The sequence below is a fragment of the Leptopilina boulardi genome, unplaced genomic scaffold, assembly GCF_019393585.1.
Source record: "Leptopilina boulardi isolate dan_hultmark-lab unplaced genomic scaffold, ZJU_Lbou_2.1 LbouV2_121, whole genome shotgun sequence".
In the NCBI taxonomy this organism is placed as follows: domain Eukaryota; kingdom Metazoa; phylum Arthropoda; class Insecta; order Hymenoptera; family Figitidae; genus Leptopilina; species Leptopilina boulardi.
Window position 1 is genome coordinate 2,602,103 of NW_026137665.1, and position 20,627 is coordinate 2,622,729.

At 21.8% G+C, this 20,627-nt stretch overlaps 4 protein-coding genes across 4 annotated transcripts in view; 1 reads left to right on the forward strand and 3 right to left on the reverse strand.

Annotated features, from left to right (window-relative positions):
* Window positions 1-3,630, forward strand: part of LOC127286475 (programmed cell death protein 5) — a 19,683-nt gene extending 16,053 nt beyond the window's left edge. The window contains exon 5 of the transcript XR_007843747.1: window positions 3,519-3,630. The gene's annotated coding sequence lies outside the window, so the exon portion shown is untranslated. The remainder of the gene's footprint in view (window positions 1-3,518) is intronic.
* On the reverse strand, window positions 152-954 carry LOC127284888 (uncharacterized). Its single transcript, XM_051310602.1, has one exon. The coding sequence runs from the start codon at window positions 896-898 to the stop codon at window positions 152-154; it is 747 nt and encodes a 248-aa protein (XP_051166559.1). The 5' UTR covers window positions 899-954.
* On the reverse strand, window positions 1,041-12,317 carry LOC127286080 (jouberin-like). The gene is made up of 10 exons (XM_051312376.1): window positions 12,162-12,317; window positions 11,061-11,660; window positions 10,384-10,736; window positions 7,238-7,421; window positions 6,094-7,158; window positions 5,825-5,970; window positions 3,380-3,733; window positions 3,119-3,274; window positions 1,868-2,316; window positions 1,041-1,618 (listed from the first exon to the last, which is right to left on the reverse strand). Exons 2-10 carry the CDS (start codon window positions 11,644-11,646, stop codon window positions 1,096-1,098), a joined length of 3,816 nt encoding a protein of 1,271 aa, XP_051168333.1. The 5' UTR covers window positions 11,647-11,660; window positions 12,162-12,317; the 3' UTR covers window positions 1,041-1,095.
* A 696-nt stretch (window positions 12,318-13,013) lies between these two features.
* Window positions 13,014-20,431, reverse strand: LOC127286186 (dynein axonemal intermediate chain 2). Its single transcript, XM_051312540.1, has 10 exons — window positions 19,867-20,431; window positions 18,947-19,108; window positions 18,399-18,657; window positions 16,988-17,241; window positions 14,761-14,920; window positions 14,240-14,432; window positions 13,897-14,032; window positions 13,675-13,821; window positions 13,387-13,578; window positions 13,014-13,150 (listed from the first exon to the last, which is right to left on the reverse strand). Exons 1-10 carry the CDS (start codon window positions 20,047-20,049, stop codon window positions 13,073-13,075), a joined length of 1,764 nt encoding a protein of 587 aa, XP_051168497.1. The 5' UTR covers window positions 20,050-20,431; the 3' UTR covers window positions 13,014-13,072.
* Between the last annotated feature and the right edge of the window lie 196 nt (window positions 20,432-20,627).

Here is a 20,627-nt window from a genome sequence, read left to right on the forward strand (position 1 = left end):
TGTTTCTATATTTGCTGTTGATTCTAATTTTAACTACTGATTTTAAAAATGAAATTTCCTTGAAAAATTAAATAACTATTTTTTTTTCGTCTTCTCGAAACAAAACTTTCTTTTTTCAACAATATTTAATGATTTTATTATTAACATAATTTTATTGCACTTGTGACTTTTTCTTTCTAGGTTTTGAAGAAGCAATTTCGCTAACTACAGTAAATGTGACATTACTTTTAATTGAACTTCCACTTCCAAAATGAAAGTCGTCATTTTTTTCTAAATCACCTTTTTCAACAACATACGTTCCATCACTGTCTGGACTCTCTGGACGTTGTTCTTTATCAGGAAATCCATATTGATGAATAATCACCGAACCAGATGAACCGGATGTTAAATTTTTTCTCTGATTTTCATATATTGAAATCATTTCTGTTTTATTGAAATTTTCAAAATAATTCACCACATCTTCTTCGCGATGTTTCTTTTGAAATTTCTTTTCCCTACAAATAACAGCACTGTCAGAAAATGTTTTTAATAATTCTTCCTCCATTCGTCTTGGTGATCTTAGAGCTTTAGCGCTCTTTGATCTTTCGGTCCAAGGTTTTTTCTCACGTGCAATAATTTGCATTTCTATTGCTTCATCAGTAAATGTTGAATTTAATGTATCGTCACTATCCTTAAATATTTCTGCTGGCTTCAAATTTTTTTTATCTCGCTCATATTTTGGATTAGTTGTTACTAATGATAGATTTTGATCCGTTACCGCAAGTTCAAGATCAACGGGTGATTTTGCAGATGAGGCATTTAATAAAATTTTGTCTATTTTCTCAATAATATTATTCAATCTATTCATACTTCTTGTTTTTAAACTTGGACCAGATTCCATAAATCTTTGAAGTTTCATTTTTAAATTCACTTTTCGATAATCGACATCTTCATCTTCAATTAGTTGACCTGTTTTAACAATTTAATTTAATTAATTAATTAATTGAATAACAATTTTAATAAAAAGCAAATATCTAATAATCAGGCTTTGCACTTATCTACTAAAAGCTACTGTTTCTAATTTTTTTTTTTGTAAATTTATATATTTATTTACTTTTACAAATTGGCAAAAAAAATTATCAATTTTTGTGATAAATCATTTGTATAAAAAGAAAAAATTATTAAATTACCTGTGGATCCTCCAAATTTAGGTAAAAATGAAGATTCACCAGAATTGAATGTTCGTGGATTTATAATAGAATCCTCGAGGCTTCTTCTTTTTGTCGATGTACTCCACAATGTTTTGGTTCGTGAATTTTCTAATGAATGAACAGCAGTCTCATGATTTGTGAGAATTGTTGATTTTGTATTTATCAAAAGTTGAAGTCCAATTTCTTCGCCTAATGCATCTTTATCGAATATAAAAAGTTTGAATGGAGCCGCATTACCAAAAGTCGAAAAAGCAAGAACATGATCGTACGGATGATAATCGACACACGATACTGTATTATAATTGTCACGAATTGAATATTTAGCTAAATGTTTTCCAGTTTCTAAATTCCAAACATTAAGTGTTGCATCTTCACCTCCACAAAAAACTAATGTTGCACATGGAGATATACAGGCTGCCGTTTGTATTCTATTTTCAACAGATTTATTTGTTATTAAATTTTTTTTTTTATAAAATTTATTTTTATTCCAAAAAAATTCTTTTTTCAAAATGAAATATTTTTTTTCAATAAAGTAATTTTTGTTATAAAATTATTTTTTAATGAAATATTTTTTCAATAAAGTAATTTTTGTTATAAAACTATTTTTTAATGAAATTTTTTTTTCAATAAAATTTTGTATTCAATAATTTTTTTTTTTATGGAGATTTCCCTCTTACCTTCTATTTTCAAGACCTTCGTATTTTTGTAGTACAACGCCAGTTGCGAGATCCAATAATCTTAAACCATTATTTCTCGAATGAACAAGAAGTCTCGAACCACGTGGATGTAGAACAATTGTATTAATTGGTATTCCTTCGATTTCGTCTAATTTAATTTTTTTTCCCACTTGCCATTCTTTTTTTAATGGTCCTTTACGATTTTTTTTTATAATCCAAAGAATAATCACACCCACACTGTCAGCTGTCAATAAACTTCCGTCTTTTTGAAAACAAATTGAATTAACAAAACCTTCATGAACTTCTAATTCTTGTATTAATTCATAGGTTTCGGAATTTTTGTTTATTGCCCAAACTCTTGCAATATGATCATAACAACCCGTTATTACTATTGATGAATTGGCTGGATCAAATTTTCCACAATAGACATATGATGGATGTGGTAATAACTGTAAATTGTAATTTTTCATTAGATTATTATTATTATTACTCCAGTAAGTTTCAAACTTTTAAAGTATTTTTTTCTTTTTTAAATTATATTTTTAAAGACGGAATTATTATTATTTTCTCGAATTTTCATTAGACAGAAGAGTCACTTTTTATTTTACAGAAAGAATTCTTTTTCATTTTTTCGAAATTACATTTTACAGAATTCTTAAAACGCTGAATTTTTATTTTACAGAACTTTCATTTCACCAAATAAATAAGATATGACAGAGAATATTTTTATTTAAAAATTTACGTCGTTTAATTTTTTCTACAAAATATTTATTCGAATAAATGATATAAAAAATGATATAAAACATAAATTCGGTTATAAAAGAAATTTTTTTCAAAAATTATTTCTGTAAAATACGTAAAAATTCTTTAAATTAACTATTCTGTCAGAATGAAAATTCGAAAAAATAATAATTTTGTCAAATTCAATGAAAAAAAAAACACGGTAAAATGAAAATTCGTTTAAACAACAATTCTGAAATATAGAAATTCGGTTAAATGGAATTTCAGTTTTATAATAATTCGAAAAAATGAAAATTCAGCTAAAAGAGTAAATTCTAGAAAATGAAATTCTGTCAAATAAAAATTGTAAAAAATTATTTTTAAAACTTACTTATGCGTTTAAAAAATTAGAATTTTCCAAACTTAAAGAAATGAATGCAAATAAATTTACTAACGAAATTTCTTATTTATTAATTTATATATATATATATATATATATATATATATTATTGTAAATAAAAAAAGACTAACTTGAATGTGTTGAACTATTTTTTCATTAACGTCCCATAAACGAGCAGTTTGATCTGAAGACACTGATAGTAAATAACGATCATCCTGCGACCAATTTAATGAATAGACAAAATTTTTATGTCCACTAAATTTGACATTAATTTTTTTCTCATCCACCTAAAATAAAATATTCTAATCAGCACGTATTTAACTGTCATTTAAATTTTAAATTTACTTTTAATTTATTAAATTGGAAAAAAGAAACTATTTTCTAAACACTACCTTGTAAACAATAATGGGAAATTCATATTCTTCAGACGCTGTACATGCTAAAAATTTGCCATCATTACTGAAGGCTAAATAGAATGAGCCATTGTCAAATAATTCACTTTGAAATAATAATTTATTTGGTATTTTACAGGATTGAGCAGTTAGCCTCGACCATTTTGGAAGACTTATTTCATCGGAAATTTTTTGTGGTGATTTTGGAATATCACTGTGAATATCGGATAATTCATTTAATGTTAATTGTTCATAATAAACAGGTTCAATTATTGGTGGATCCACTGCTGATACTGTCACGTAAAGACTACTTGGATATTTTTCACGTTTCTTCGATTTCCACCAAGCGTAAACCTGTAAAAGAATAAAAATTACAGTCAGGCTCATAGGTTTAGGTAAAAAACTTTTTTTTTAATTTATTTTTAAATACGACTAATCGACTTTTTTTTCTAGATTGGAATCGAATTTTTTTTGTTTTAAAATTGGAATTAAATTTCTGTAATATGGTAAAAAAATAACTAGACTCCTTCAAATAATGTAAATATTTAATTACATAATAAAATATTTATATTAACTAATTAAATTTAATAAAAATGAAAAATATCGACTTTTTTTTCAACTTTGATATAATTTCAATTATTTTATTAATTATTTGACTGAATATTTAAAAATGAGTTTAAATTTTGATAATTATTTTAACTCAAAAATTTGTAATTTTGAATTTTTTTTTTGTTTTATTTCATCTTTAAAACTTTTGCCGAAAATCTGAATTAAAATGATTTTCATAAATCAGAATTAAAACCTTTTTTAAAAATGGAAGAAATGCAAAATTTTCTTTTTTTAATATTTTTTACTGAATTGAAATTTTATTTAAAAATTAAATTTATTGATGAATTAATTTAATTATATAATAATAAAATGCTTGGTCTGTCCTTCTGTCCTAACTTGAAGTTGGCCTTTTCTGATTTCATGTGTTTTTTTGAATAGTAATCTTATGACGTGTCAAATTTTGACAATTCTTTTTCTCATTTTTGCCAAAGTTGTATAATTGTGTTTCCAAATTTCGAAATAAGTTTCTTTAAAATTCCAAATTCAAAAATTCAATTCACGAAGCTGAAGTACACAACGTTTACCAACGAAATTTTTTTTAAAGTTGTATATCGATTCAAAAATTGTATACAAATACAAAAAATTTATGATAAGAAAAAGATGCGCCAGGAAATTTTGTACAAGATAGTAATTTGAAAAAAATTTATTTTTAAAAATTAATTTTTAAGGTACCAGGGGCCAACGAATACCTATTAAATATTAATTATAAAAACACAGGCCTCGAATCAACTTAAAGACACAAAAAGTCGTTTTAGTCGATTTATATTCCAAAAAAAAGTGGATTTGTTTTTTATTTTAACAAAAATATTTTACAGATTTTTAAATAAAAAATTTTTTTTTAATAATAATCCTTTTCGAAGGGTTAAAGTTGAAATTTTTAGAAATAATTAAATTTCAAAAGATATTATTAATTATCAAACAATTATTAAATTTTACAGAAATAAAAATAATTTATCAAACAATTTTTGGAAAACATTTTTTAAATTTAATTGAATTTTCAAAGATTTAAAATTGAGATTTTTGAAATTAATTGAAACTTTAAGTGTTTTGTAATTAAAATTTTAGATGATTTCACTAAAAATTTATTAGAAAATGCGGACAAAATACAATAATTTGAAAATCATTTTTAATTGAAAAATGGCTTCAGATAGTTGAATTTTCAAAGAATATTATTAAAATAGTTAAAAATAATTGAATTTCCTTAGAGTTATAATGGAAATTATTAAATTTAAAAAAAAAATTTTCGATGGAAAATTTTAGAAATAATTAAATTTTAGATGCTTTTAAATTCAAATTATTGAAAATTCTAATTCTGAATTTAAATTTTTGAGAATAATTAAATTTTATTTGATTTTAAATTGAAAACTAAATACTAAATTTGGCGCGCTTGCGCGCGTTTAATTTTGCTAGTTACATAATAAAATATTTATTATTAACTAATTAAATTTAATAAAAATGAAAAATATCGACTTTTTTTTGCAACTTTGATATAAATCCAATTATTTTATTAATTATTTGACTGAATATTTGAAAATGAGTTTAAATTTTAATAATTATTCTAATTCAAAAATTTTTTATTTTGATTAATTTTGAATTTTTTTGATTTCATCTTCAAAACTTTTGCCGAAAATCTGAATTAAAATTATTTTCATAAATCAGAATTAAAACCTTTTTTTAAAAATGAAAGAACTGCAAAATTTCTTTTTTTAATATTCGTTTTTTACTGAATTGAAATTTTATCTAAGAATTAATTTTATTGATGAATTAATTTAATTAATTAATATAATGCGATTAAAATGATTTTTTCATTTTCTTTGAATAGAAAATATAACATACCTCGCATTGTTTTCTTTCTAATTTTTTAATACTTCTTCGCGGTCTAAATAATTGGAGTCTAACTTTTTTATTAATATGCAATAGTCCAACAGTTCCAACTGGTCTCAAAAATGCCCAGGCGATTTTGTGCCAGCAACCTTCGCTTCCTTTTGAAAAAAAAATGGAGAATTTATTTTATTATTAATAAATTAAAAAAATAAAATTTTTGAAAAAATTTAGTTGTAAATAGTGTGAATATTTAATTTTACTGAAACTTATAAAGCTCTTACCGTATTGATTATAATTTAAACTAGCTTCAGAGAAAGATAAAAGATCAAGAATTTCGAAAAAAATTAACACTTGCTCATCTTCAGTTTTTAATATATCATCAAAATCATGTTCAAATATTAATTCTTCCTCCCATATTGGCTTAATTGATCTGTGTTCTTTAATATCAAATTTTCCCGTTATTACAGGTTGTAAATATGATTTTTCATTTTTTTCCATATTCTCAATATTTTTTAAATAATTTCCCGTATTTGCATTGACAATATGAACCTTCACCATTGGATGCCTTGTAATATAATCAATTTCTAAAACATCAGTACCATGAATAATAATTGATATAAATTTAATTTCTTTTTGTTCATCTTTCTTTTTTTTCTTTTTCTTTTTTTTCTTTCGCCCCATTTCTTCACCTAAAAATTCTCTTCCCCTAGTGGAAGAACTCGTTCTACTTCTACATGATTCACTTTTTTTTCTCTTCTCAATTTGTCGTTTATCATTGATATTTTCAATTTGATTATTTCTTTCATCATGGGAGATTTTATGATTTTTTTTATTAATTTTTGCCATTTTTTTCAGAGTTGATTGATTTACTTGATCCTGGTCGATATCGCTCTCTTCGTTTGTTGACAACGATGTTTCCTGACCAGAATATTTTGAATGTATTATTTGCATTTTATGTTTAGATGAGGATTTCTGAGAATTTTCAACGTCAGATGAAATCTCCTCAGAATTCCGACGACTTTTTATATTTCGTTTACTAGTTTGCGAAATACTGGATTCATTGTCCATGTTTGATGTGTCCTCGCTGCCACTCTTTCGACGTTGTTTTGAATCTCGAATTACTTTTGTTATTGTGAAACTATTTTTCCTTAAAATTGATGATGATGATGGTTCATCTTCTGAATTATTGGGAATTAATTTTTTTTCCGGTGTTCTACTTCGTCGGCGTAAACAACGATCATCTGAATCGAAATCAGAACTCTCTGATTTTTCCGATGAACATCTTTCTGTTTTTCGATTAATTGACTTTGATGCACTTTTAGGTCTTTTTGATAATGATTTTTCATCTAAAGATGAAATTTTATAAAAGTGAAATATAAATTATTATTTATAAAAATAATTTACTAATTAAAAATTTATATTTACCTATTTTTACACCGACTGTTTCTAAACTCATTTTTATTTTTCTATTCTCTGGATTTGTCTCGATTCGTAGAACCTCCTCGTGTTCTGATGAAAATGCTTCATTGTCAAAAGCCATATTAGAAGCTGTAATCGATTTTTGACTTTTTGAACGAGGTGCTGGTACTGGTTTTTTAATCTGCTCCTTCTTAAAAAAAAATTTTTTTTTAGATATTAAAAATCAAAAAAATAATAACAAATTATCAAAATTTTAATAGAATATTTATTAGAATATTATTATGTAACAAAATGATAAAATTCGGACAAATTGATTTTTAATAAAATTTCCTCCAACGTTTCGAAATAACAACTGATTTTCTCTTCAGTGAGGCAAACAATAAATAAAATTTTTTTAATTATACAAATTAATCAAAATCAACAAACAAAAAAATAAATTAACAATGAAATAGAAAATATTAAAATAAAGACAAATTTAAAGAATGTAACAAAATAGAACAAGACTACAAATTTTTAAAAACGAAATTATATAAAAGGAGAGTAGCAAAATAAATAAAATACAAAAATAATACAAAAGACAAAATATACAAAAATTATAGAATAAATTAATATATTATGTATTCCACGCCAAAGTGTATTGCCATCTGCAATTGCATCTCCGATTTTTTTGAAAATTTTTTTCCTTTAATACTAATTGAAACTAGCATACATGAATTTTTTCCAAATTTTTTTAACAAGCCGTTTTCGATTTATGGAATTTTGAAAATTGGAGAATTTTCATGATTTTTAATTTTTGAATGCTCTTAACTTTCTTAAAAATGCATCAATTTTAAAAGTCTTTTTTCCAATTGTGTTTTTTAACGTACTTTTCAAAAAAAATCGATATTTTTTTTTAATCGATATTATTATCAAACTAGCAAAATTAAACGCGCGCAAGCGCGCCAAATTGAGTATTTAATTGTTTGATATAAAAAAATTAAAGATTAATATTATCAATAATAATATTTAATTTATTAGAATATTATTACAGATTAAATAATAATAATGAAAATTATATGTTTACAGGCCTCGGATTATACGACTTTTTCCGACTTTTTTCAAAAATACGACTTTTATCGACTTATTTTAATAAAATGCGACAATTTTTTTTTTACATTTGAAAAAAAATGTACATGAAATACATTTTTTAGTATAAAATGTAGATCTTCTTCAGATCTTCTTCAATTCAATTATTTAACAAATTTTGAACTAAAATGATTCTTCACTAAATTAATTATTTTTAATAATTTTAATGAAATACATCACAAATTCAATTATATCAAAATTATTTTTCAATTAAAATTTTTATGAAATTTAACAATTGTTTATAATTTAAAAAAATATATATATCACAATAAAATTGAATTATTTTTTAAAAATTTCAATTCAAAATAAACTAAAATTCAATTATTACCCGAAATTTTAATTCAATATCAATTAAAAATCCAATAATTATCCAAAATTTTCAATTTAAAATTTAATTATTTACCAAGTTTTCAATTTAAAATGAAATAAAATTCAATTATTTTCTAAAATTTCTATTCAAAATTAATTATCCAAATTTTCAATCAAAAATGAACTTCAATTAAACTATTATCCAAAATTTCAATTAAAATTCAATTATTTCCCAAAAATTTTCAAATTAAAATCAAAAAAATTTAATTATTCTCAAAAATTTGAATTTTTAATAATTTGAATTTAAAAGCATTTAAAATTTAATTATTTCTAAAATTTTCCATCGACAATTTTTTTTTTTAAATTTAGTAATTTCAATTATAACTCTAAGGAAATTCAATTATTTTTAACTATTTTAATAATATTCTTTGAAAATTCAACTATCTAAAACCATTTTTCAATTAAAAATGATTTTCAAATTATTGTATTTTGTCCGCATTTTCTTATAAATTTTTAGTGAAATCATCTAAAATTTTAATTACAAAACACTTAAAGTTTCAATTAATTTCAAAAATCTCAATTTTAAATCTTTGAAAATTCAATTAAATTTAAAAAATGTTTTCCAAAAATTGTTTGATCAATTATTTATATTTCTGTAAAATTTAATAATTGTTTGAAAATTAACAATATCTTTTGAAATTTAATTATTTCTAAAAATTTCAACTTTAACCCTTCGAAAAGGATTATTATTAAAAAAAATAATTTTTATTTAAAAATCTGTAAAATAAAAAACAAATCCAATTTTTTTTGGAATATAAATCGACTAAAACGACTTTTTGTGTCTTTAAGTTGATTCGAGGCCTGTGTTTTTATAATTGATATTTAATAGGTAATCGTTGGCTCCTGATACCTTAAAAATTAATTTTTGAAAATAAATTCTTTTCAAATTACTATCTTGTACGAAATTTCCTGGCGCATCTTTTTTCTCATCATAAATTTTTTGTATTTGTATACAATTTTTGAATCAATATACAAGTTTAAAAAAAATTTCGTTGGTAAACGTTGTGTACTTCAGCTTCGTGAATTGAATTTTCGAATTTGGAATTTTAAAGAAACTTATTCCGAAATTTGGAAACACAATTATACAACTTTGGCAAAAATGAGAAAAAGAATTGTCAAAATTTGACACCTCATAAGATTACTATTCAAAAAAACACGTGAAATCAGAAAAGGCCAACTTTAAGTTAGGACAGAAGGACAGACCAAGCATTTTATTATTATATAATTATTATTAAATTATTTATATTATTATTATTATTATTATTATTATTAAATTATTATTAACAAATTATTACTATCAAAATAATTTTCGATTTTTTTTTGAAAAGTTCGTTTAAAAACACACATTTTGAGAAAAAAGACTTTTAAAATTGATGCATTTTAAAGAAAGTTATCACTATTAAAAAATTAAAAGACATGAAAATTCCTCAAATTTCAAAATTCCATAACTCGAAAACGGCTAGCTAAAAAAATTTGAAAAAATTCATGGAAGATGGACTTATACTTTGGCGTCGAATACATCATATACGAAAACAATAAAATTAAAAAAATAATAAAATAAACAAAAATGAACAATTTTATTATTTTTTTTTTTTATTATTTTCGTATATTGTTTTATCAGAATGAAAAAAAATAATATTTATAACTGAAAATTATACCTTTGTGAGAGTTTTGCGAGATGAATTTTTTGGTGTATCTTCTTTTCCTGATGAAGTATCCCATGAACATTTTGCTTGTTCTTGCCAAAAAGCATCGGATGTAACTTCCTCTGACCATGGTTTTTTTCCTTTTTTAACATCATCGGACAAATAAATTGTTTCCAATATCGACCAACGTTTTCGTGGTCGTGGTCCTTGTGCAGAAGATTCAGAAGATTTGTTTTCATCTTTTTTTCCTCGATTATTTTTTTTTGCCAATTTCTCATCTCTTGTCAAATCTATTGTTGCTTTTTTAGAACGAACATCTTGCGATTGAAGCTTTGATGGTAATTCTATGAGTTCTTGTATTCGATCTTCAAAAAAAAAAAAAATAACAATGAGAAATTATATTTTACATTTTTTATTTTTTTTTTTTAATGAAAATGATTTTTTTTTATTAATTTATATTTTATAAATAAAGAAATTTTGTTTTTTTTAACCACGATTTAAAATTTTTGTAACTCCAGCAAAAAAAAATTTTTTATTGAATAGAAACTCTTCAGAAAAATGTCCACAATATAATATAATAATTAAAAATTAATTTTCTTTCTGAATTTTAATGACTTTAATAAAAAAAAATACCCAGCGTTTTTTTTTTACACGAAAATTTTAATATTGAATAAATTTTTTTTTTTCACCTGAATTCCTGTTACTTTGTTCGGACTTAAATTCTTGTTTCTTGAACGATTTATTAAAAATGTTGTCATTTTGATTTTTCTCTGCATTTTCTTCTGTATTAATAAATGCAGTTTTTCGAAATGGTGAAAGTGATTTTTGGGAATTTCTTCGAGAACTTCGTGGTCTAACTTCATTTTCACAATGAACGTCGACAACAACATTCATTGATTCTGTTTTTAATGATGAATCTTCGGCAGACTCAATATCCAATGATTGAACATTTATTGTTCGTTTTAATGACGGTCGTGCAGGACGAACAATTTCTTTACCCAATTTTTGAAAATTATTCAAATCCATCAATGGCTCTATGTCCACGGCACTTTCAATATTATTCTCATTAACTGATGATTTTGGACTTTTTTCACTTATTGAAATTCTTCGCGAATATCGATTATCTTTAAATAATGCTCTCTGTAAATCAGAATCATTTTGATCATCCAATTTTTCTTCCGATTTTTTGACAATACTTTTTGGTGTTCGACTTCTCATCATTTGTTCATTTCTTCGTGCTTTCAATCTTCTACTCAATTCTGTTCTATCTTCCATTTTTAAAATCTAAACTAAAAAATTTAATTTTTTTTTTTTTTTTTGAGAATTTGTAAAATTACTGTTAGGGGAAAATTGAAATTGAAATCAGGAAACATATGCAATGCAAATGTATTAGTAAATGAGAGTTATTTCCATAAGAAACGTCGATAGGTAAAAAAAATATACAACAAACTTTTTCTGAGAATAGAAATTGTACAATAATTATTCCTGAAAATTGTTTTTTCAAGGAAAAGAAAATTTCCACTAAAACTCCATATTTTTAAATATTTTCATAAAATTTCAATTTTATTTTTTTTGCACGAATTATAAATTTTGAAAAATAAAAACAAACTTTTTTTTTAGTCAATTCGTTATTTGTTGAAAATTAAAATTTAAAAACGATTTTCATAAAAGTGGAAAAATCAATGAATTACCCTAGTTTTTTTTTCTATTTGAAAAAATTTAATATTTTTTTTTTTTTCTAAAAAAATTGGAAAATGTATTTTTTTTTTAAATTTTCACTATGTGCTCACATGTCATGTACTGTTGGAAGTTAAAAGAAAACTAGACAGGTGTTCTTTACTGCGTTTCACTAACGTTTCCGACCCCTTTGCACGTTGTTGTTACACTCGCATAGGTAATCGCCTTGAATATCGATCGATTGACGACTTGGAGTTTTGTTTCTATATTAGTCACTATAGTTTCATTCATTTTATAACCGATTATTTAAGTTTGTCTTACATTTAAAGAAAGAATTTTAATTTTTAATAATGTTTACAAACACTTTCAATATTGTTTTGTCAATATTTACAAAACTTTGTTTCATAAAAGTTTTGTAATTTTTTTTTTTTTTTTTAATAAATATAAAATATGATTAAAAATTTTCAATTTCAAATTTCCCCCAATATAATAAAAAAAATAAAAATAAATTTATAAAAAAAAGAATAATTAAATATAAAATTTTATGTTAAAAGAAAATGAATAATTTACAATAAAGTTAGAAAATAACTAACCTAGTTAATTTTGTTTCAATCCTTTTATTTAATTATTATTTTGAATTAAAATTTGATTTTATATATTAGTTGATGGAAATCCATTTTTGTTGAGCTTGTAATAAAATTGATGCTTCTCTAGAGTTTTGTTTATAACTAATATTTAAATTTATTTAAAACTTTCATTTTTGCAACCGTCAAAGTAACGGTTTGTGTTTATATATATAACTAAAATAACTTTCTTCTACTGTTTGTCAGATATTTTTTTACCCGCAGAAAACAAATTATTATTATTTTTTTTTAAGCGTTAATTGTGGAGAAATTTTATTTCATAATGGAAAATAATTGTATTATGAGAAAAATTGAATTTTACTTTTTTATTTAAAATGTTTTCTACTAAATACAAAGTTTAAAATTAATTTAAATTTATAGGTAGAAATTTTTTTTTTATTTCAATTAATTGTTGGTCCATTTTGTAAATTATTGTTATTTACCTCAGCATTTTCAGCAGATATTTGTCGAGCTATTTCCTTTAAAAAAAAATTATATTTTAATTATTTGATTTAATTTATAATTTTTTTAATCTCTATGAAAATTTTTATTTAAAAAAAATTCTTAATTTTAATTTAAAAAGAATTTTTTTAGTTTAAATTACAAATTCAAAATTTTATATTAATTTTTTGCAAAATATTTTTTTAATTCTAATTTTTAAAAATGTATAAAAATGTATAATTTTTTATTAAAATGAAAAAATAAAATTAGATACCGCTTGAATGGCATTTTCATAATCTTGTTCACATTGAATTATATGAGAATCTTTATTTGATTCTTGAATTTCACATTTATTAGTTTCATGTGACTCATTAGCCAAATCTGGTCTTATTGTCTTCATTTTTAGTCTTTGTTCTCTATTTTTTGCCTCTATAACTTTTTCTCTTCTTGTCTCTCTGTCCAAAAGCTAAAAAAAAAATTTTTTTTTATTAATTTACACTTTGTATTTAAACAAACAAAAAAAAAATGGATATTAATATTATTAATTTTTGGAAATCCTTACAGCAGTAAGTAGAAGTTTATCATTCTTTTGATTTGTAGTTAGAACATCAGAAAATTCAATTAAATATGTCATTCCATTTTTGCTTGAAACTGCAACCAATTGACCTTGCTCGTGAGGTCTAATACTCGTCAAAATATCATCACAAACCTATTTTGTATATAATTTTATTAAATTTTCAAAAAATGTCTGCCTATTTAGAAAAAAAAAAAAATAAAAATTGACCTTAACGCTTAGAACTGGAGAATCTTGTTGAACTATTAAATCCCAAACATCCAAAGTTCCATCAACTTTTGTGATGAAAAATACCGAAAATCGAGTTGTACTCCAAACACCACCTGTTAAAAGATCTTTATGTCCTCTGAAAAAGAAAAAAATTATTCTCGCAAATATGAAGCAAATAATTTTATTTCATTTTGAAAAAATACATATATTAACTAATAATAATAATGACAATAATAATAATAACAATAATAATAATAATAATAAATAATAATAAAAATAGTAATAAAAAATTTTTTTTTTAAATAATAAAAATACTGAAATTTAATTAAAGTAGCCAACTCACGGTGTCCAAACAATACATGACTCTCTGCAGTCTTCTGACCAAATTCTTGCAGTCCAATCGCCCACTGTTAGAAAATTTTTCACAAAAGTTGGATTTCTTTCGACACTAATGACAGGACCATAATGAGCTTTAAAACGAGTTGCAATTTTTTCTAGAGGAGTTTTACCTTTTCTATTTCCCGATATTACAATACCTATAGATAGAATTAAAAATTGGTATTGAATAAATATTTTCTACATTTTTAGACCTGACGGAATTTTTGTGTTGTTGATTTAAAAAAATATCGAAAATTTTTTTTTTTTTTTATTTACTTAGCAGAATTTTATAAAGTATAGATTTTATAATGAGCCGAAAATTTTCATATATTATAATTTCTATATTGAATTGAATTTTTTTTATAGCAGATAATAAAATTAGGTTCATTATAAAATTTACTTTATAAAATTCAGTTAAATAAAAATACGAATAATTTTTAATTCAACACAATAAAATATTATATTTATTTATTATATTATTATCACCATTTTCTAATCCACACATAAATCGTGTTCCAAGAGAAGGTTCAAATTGTAAATTTGAAATTCCAATTGCTCTATCGATATTTTGTTCTTCTGGTTTTACTAAATCCATCACTAAAGTTTCTATTGGACTCTGAAGTTTTCTTGTATCCCACCATTTAACCTGTGATTATTTTTAATTATTTTCAAAAATAATTTCAAAAAATTAATAATAATAAAAATAATAATAATATAATAATAATAATAATAATTTTTATTATTAATTTTTTAAAATTATTTTATAATAAATAATAATAATAATAATAATTATTATTATTATTATTATTATTATTACATTACGTTAATAACTTTTTCTCATAAAGATTATTAAATTACTAACAAAAAAAAACGCGCGCAAGCGGGCCAAATTGAGTGTTTAATTGTTTGTTATAAAGAAATTAAAGATTAATATTATCAATAATAATTTAATTTATTAGAATATTATTACATATTAAATAATAATAATGAAAATTATATATTTACAGACCTTGGATTATACGACTTTTTTCAAAAATACGACTTTTATCGACTTATTTTAATAAAATACGACATTTTTTTTTACATTTGAAAAAAAATGTAAATAAAATACATTTTTTTAGTATAAAATGTAGATCTTCTTCAATTCAATTATTTAACAAATTTTGAGCTAAAATGATTCTTCACTAAATTAATTATTTTTAGTAATTTTAATGAAATACATCACAAATTTAATTATATCAAAATTATTTTTCAATTAAAATTTTTATGAAATTTAACAATTGTTTATAATTTAAAAAAAAAATATCACATTCAAATTGAATTATTTTTAAAAAATTTCAATTCAAAATAAACTAAAATTCAATTATTACCCGAAATTTTAATTCAATGTAAATTAAAAATCCAATAATTATCCACAATTTTCAATTTAAAATTTAATTATTTACCAAGTTTTCAATTTAAAATGAAATAAAATTCAATTATTTTCTAAAATTTCTATTCAAAATTAATTATCCAAATTTTCAATCAAAAATGAACTTAAATTAAATTATTATCCAAAATATCAATTAAAATTCAATTATTTCCCAAAGTTTTCAATTCAATTATTTTCCAAATTTAAAATCAAATAAAATTTAATTATTCTCAAAAATTTGAATTCAAAATTAATTGAATTTTCAATAATTTGAATTTAAAAGCATCTAAAATTTAATAATTTCTAAAATTTTCCATCGAAATTTTTTTTTTTGAAATTTAATAATTTCAATTATAATTCTAAGGAAATTCAATTATTTTTAACTATTTTAATAATATTCTTTGAAAATTCAACTATCTGAAGCCATTTTTCAATTAAAAATGATTTTCAAATTATTGTATTTTATCCGCATTTTCTAATAAATTTTTAGTGAAATCATCTAAAATTTTAATTACAAAACACTTAAAGTTTAATTAATTTCAAAAATCTCAAATTTAAATCTTTGAAAATTCAATTAAATTTAAAAAATGTTTTCCAAAAATTGTTTGATAAATTATTTTTAGTTCTGTAAAATTTAATAATTGTTTGAAAATTAACAATATCTTTTGAAATTTAATTATTTCTAAAAATTTCAACTTTAACCCTTCGAAAAGGATTATTATTAAAAAAAGATTTTTATTTAAAAATCTGTAAAATATTTTTGTTAAAATAAAAAACAAATCCAATTTTTTTTGTAATATAAATCGACTAAAACGACTTTTTTGTGTCTTTAAGTTGATTCGAGGCCTGTGTTTTTATAACTAATATTTAATAGGTAATCGTTGGCCCCTGGTACCTTAAAAATTAATTTTTAAAAATAAATTTTTTTCAAATTACTATCTTGTACGAAATTTCTTGGCGCATCTTTTTTCTCATCATAAATTTTTTGTATGTGTATACAATTTTTGAATCAATATACAACTTTAAAAAAAATTTCGTTGCTAAACGTTGTGTACTTCAGCTTCGTGAATTGAATTTTCGAATTTGGAATTTTAAAGAAACTTATTCTATAATTTGGAAACACAATTATACAACTTTGGCAAAAATGAGAAAAAGAATTGTCAAAATTTGACACGTCATAAGATTACTGTTCAAAAAAAACACGTGAAATCAGAAAAGGTCAACTTCAAGTTAGGACAGAAGGTCAGACCAAGTATTTTATTATTATATAATTTTGAAAAAAATTATTAAAATTAATAATACTTGTCCATCTTTTGAAGCACTAAAAAATTCTGTTGCAGTTTTTGAATTTATCCATAAAACTTTATGACAAGGATCTCTGTGACTATTTTCAATTAAACTTATGTCAGTCGGTTCAGAAGCTCTTCTTACGTCCCAGACAGCAATTTGTCCAGTCATTAATCCACTTATTAGAACATTACTGTCCTTAGGATTATATTCTAATGTTACCATTGGAGAAAATGGTTTTAATTCCATGCACGGTTTATTTGGATTTTCTGAAATAGTTTCAAAATATATATATACATTGATTTTGTGACAAAAATTTATTTTTAAGTATATAATATAGAAAAATTTAATTTTACAAATTCTAATTTAAAAAGAATTTCTAAAAAAGAAAAATATATTTTGAAAAACTTGGAATTCTCCCGAAATTTTATTTTAATAATTTCTATGTAATTCAAGAAAATGTCATGGAATTTTTTGTTAAAAAATCATGAAAATTTATTTTTATTAAATTTGATAATTATGCATATTTATTGTTTATTTACTAATTAATTAATTTATTTATTATATATAATTGAAATAACTTTTGATCAAATTTTTATCATTGACTTTTATATTTATCCAAATTTTAATTTGACAAAATTTGAGTTTTATCGAATTTTTATTTTCTCATTTTTAATCAAATTGTTATTATACAGAATTTTTAGTTCATCGAATTTTTCTTCAATCTAATTTTTATTTTACCGAATTGTTATTGAATGGAATTTTCTATTAAACGAATTTTTTTTTTTTTGGTACAATTTTAATGTGTATTATTATTTGACGAAATTTTATATTTAACGAATTTTTATTTTACACAATTTTTTTTATTTTTCTATAGGTATTTGCCATCCATTGAATTTTCTTTTGAAAAATTTTATTTTGCATATAATTATTTAGAAGTTGATAGAATTTTTATTTGATCATAAATTTACATATTAAACTGAATTTAATTTTAATCAAATTTTGTTTTTATTTAACTAAATTTTAATTTGACAAAATTTACGATTGACTGAATTTGCATTTTTAATCAAATTATTATTTTATATAGAATTTTCATTATACTGAATTTTTCGTTGATGAAATTTTTCATTAAAGCAACTGATTTAAAAGTTGATAAAATTTTTATTTGATCAAATTTTCCATTTTAATTTACTTTTAATTGATTCTTTAATTAATCGAATTGTCATTATTTTGTTCCTTTTTGTAAATCGATTTTTGATAATTTGATGGAAATTGTATTATTTATTTGAAAATCATGCAATAAAAAAATTTGTTGAAATTTTGATTATAAAACTAAAAATATAAAAAAGAAAACGAATATTTTTTTTAGAAAAGTGGTATTCTAAACGTCTGGTAAGTTAATTTTTTTTTTAATTTAAAAACTAACCAACATCCCAGATATAAGATATGGCACTATAAGTGGAAGACTTTTTAAAAGTCATATTACAATAGCTAACGGCTATTCGATTTCCTTGATCTGGTGACCAAGAAAGATGAGTGATTGGTCTCTTCATTGGAAGTGGATCACGATAAACATTGACAGTTCGTGAAAATGGTTTTTGAATGAGAGGAGTTGATTCACTATTGTTAAAATATTGTTCATAAATATTGCAGGCATTATTTTGTAAAGTACAAAGTTCCACGGTCTGTGAAAAAAATATTATTATATTATTATTCAAAATTATATTTAATTATAGTAATTATCTAAAAAAAATTATTAAAAAATTAAACTATTTAATTTATTAATAATTTATTAAATAGATTAAATTTATTTATTAAAAAAAATTATTATAGTGCAAAATGATTGAATATTTAAATTTTGAAACAAAAAAAAAAAGCTATTATTTACAATACTGTTAAAATTGCTATAAAATAAAAATTCTGCTATATATGGAAATTTTTTTTTTATATTTTATGTAAATTTAATAAAATTACTGGCAGCATTTGTAGCATTGTATGAATATATAATTCATCTTTTTCTATTTTACGTCTATAACGGACAGTCTGTTCTAAATCATGCATATTGATGTCCTTTGGCCATCCACCTTCAACATGATGCATTCCATTTTCTTTAAAAGTGGCAGTTGTTGTGTTTATCTGTAAATTAATTTAAAACATTAAATATCGTACTTATATAATAATAAATAATGAAATATCTTTAAAAATATATTAAAAAATATAATTAGGTAATATTATAAATTATAATTAATAATATCAAATAATTAATATTATGAAATATTATATACAAAATATTGAAAATCTATAATATTTTCAATAAATTATGTTTTATATAATATTTATCATGAGGATTCATAAAACAAAAGAACAAATAAAATATGTTATTTTAAAATAATAAAAATAATTTTTTAAATTATTAACAAAAAAAACTATTTTTTTTTAATAATTTAAAATTATAATAATTTATTGTGTCTAAAATTCAGAATATTTAAATAAACGAAATCATTTTTTTGGTCCATATTTTTTTTTTTTTAAATTACTACAGCGATAAAAAATAAAAAAGTATATTGAATAAATTATTTATTTTTTGTGTGCACAATTTTTCAAAATCCATACAATTGATTATTCAGAATCATGAAAAAAAGCTTATAAAAATAAATCAGCAATGAAAAATAATAGAAATTAGAAGAGAAATTCAAATTTTAATTTTTCGAGTTTTATTTTTAAAATTATTGACAAATTTTTTGTTTTTTAATTTTTTTAATATATTATTATAATTTTAAATACTAAAAATATTGTCAAGAAGAAAATTGATATCCCGAAAATATGATTAATTTCATTAAGTTGAAATTTCACAGATTCCTTCCATTAAATTTGAATAATAATGAAAAACAAACCTCATGAATAGCGAAAATTTTACCATCCTGTGTACCCTCAGTTATGGGATCCATTCGAATATAATTTTGTCCCAAAGTTGCATCTGATTTAATATCAACTTCCATTTTATCTTGTTCGGAAAAATTACATCTCTTTCCAAATTGACACCTTTTTTTCTCATAACAATACTGTATTGGTTCCATTTTATTAAAAAAAATTTTTTTTAAAAATAATTTATTAAATCAACTATAAATAATTTATTAAATTAACAATAAATAATTTATTTATTTATTAAATTAAAGAATTAAAAATTTCAATAAATGTTTATAAAAAAATAAGATTTATTTCTTCTAATTGGATATATAAAATCACAAATAGTTGTTTAATATGTTTCACTAATGAAATACAAAGTTGTCGTGTGTAGAATATTGTTAGATCAATCAAATCACTATGGAAGCGTAGACGCATTGAAGATTTAAAAAAAAGAAAATTTAATTAATTTGAAAAAAGTAAAAAAAAAATTATTTCAAATTACAAAAAATACTTTTTCAAACACAAAATATTTGGAAATAAAAAGAAAAATTTTAATTATCCGTTTTCACAAGAACGGGAACTTTTGGATTTAGAATTTGAATGATTGTAAAAGACATTTTATAGGCTTCTATAAATTCCTTGCTAGCTGGTTCTAAACAATTTTTCACATATGGAATTACTTTATAAAGCAAATAATTCACTAAAACTTGTCGATATTTTGTTCTTTGTAATTGTTGAATTACATCAA

Bases quoted from the DNA above. Each gene is read 5' to 3' on its own strand.
- LOC127286080 (XM_051312376.1), bottom strand. From the start codon at position 11,646: ATGGAAGATAGAACAGAATTGAGTAGAAGATTGAAAGCACGAAGAAAT. The intron at 5,971-6,093 runs GTAAGAGCTTTA...TTTTTTCAAAAG, and splicing joins TTTAAATTATAATCAATACG to GAAGCGAAGGTTGCTGGCAC. The intron at 3,275-3,379 runs GTAGTGTTTAGA...ATTTTATTTTAG, and splicing joins TTCCCATTATTGTTTACAAG to GTGGATGAGAAAAAAATTAA.
- LOC127286186 (XM_051312540.1), bottom strand. From the start codon at position 20,049: ATGGAACCAATACAGTATTGTTATGAGAAAAAAAGGTGTCAATTTGGA. The intron at 14,433-14,760 runs GTGATAATAATA...TTCTATCTATAG, and splicing joins TATGTGTGGATTAGAAAATG to GTATTGTAATATCGGGAAAT. The intron at 14,033-14,239 runs GTGAGTTGGCTA...TTTCTTTTTCAG, and splicing joins TCATGTATTGTTTGGACACC to AGGACATAAAGATCTTTTAA.
- LOC127284888 (XM_051310602.1), bottom strand. From the start codon at position 898: ATGAAACTTCAAAGATTTATGGAATCTGGTCCAAGTTTAAAAACAAGA.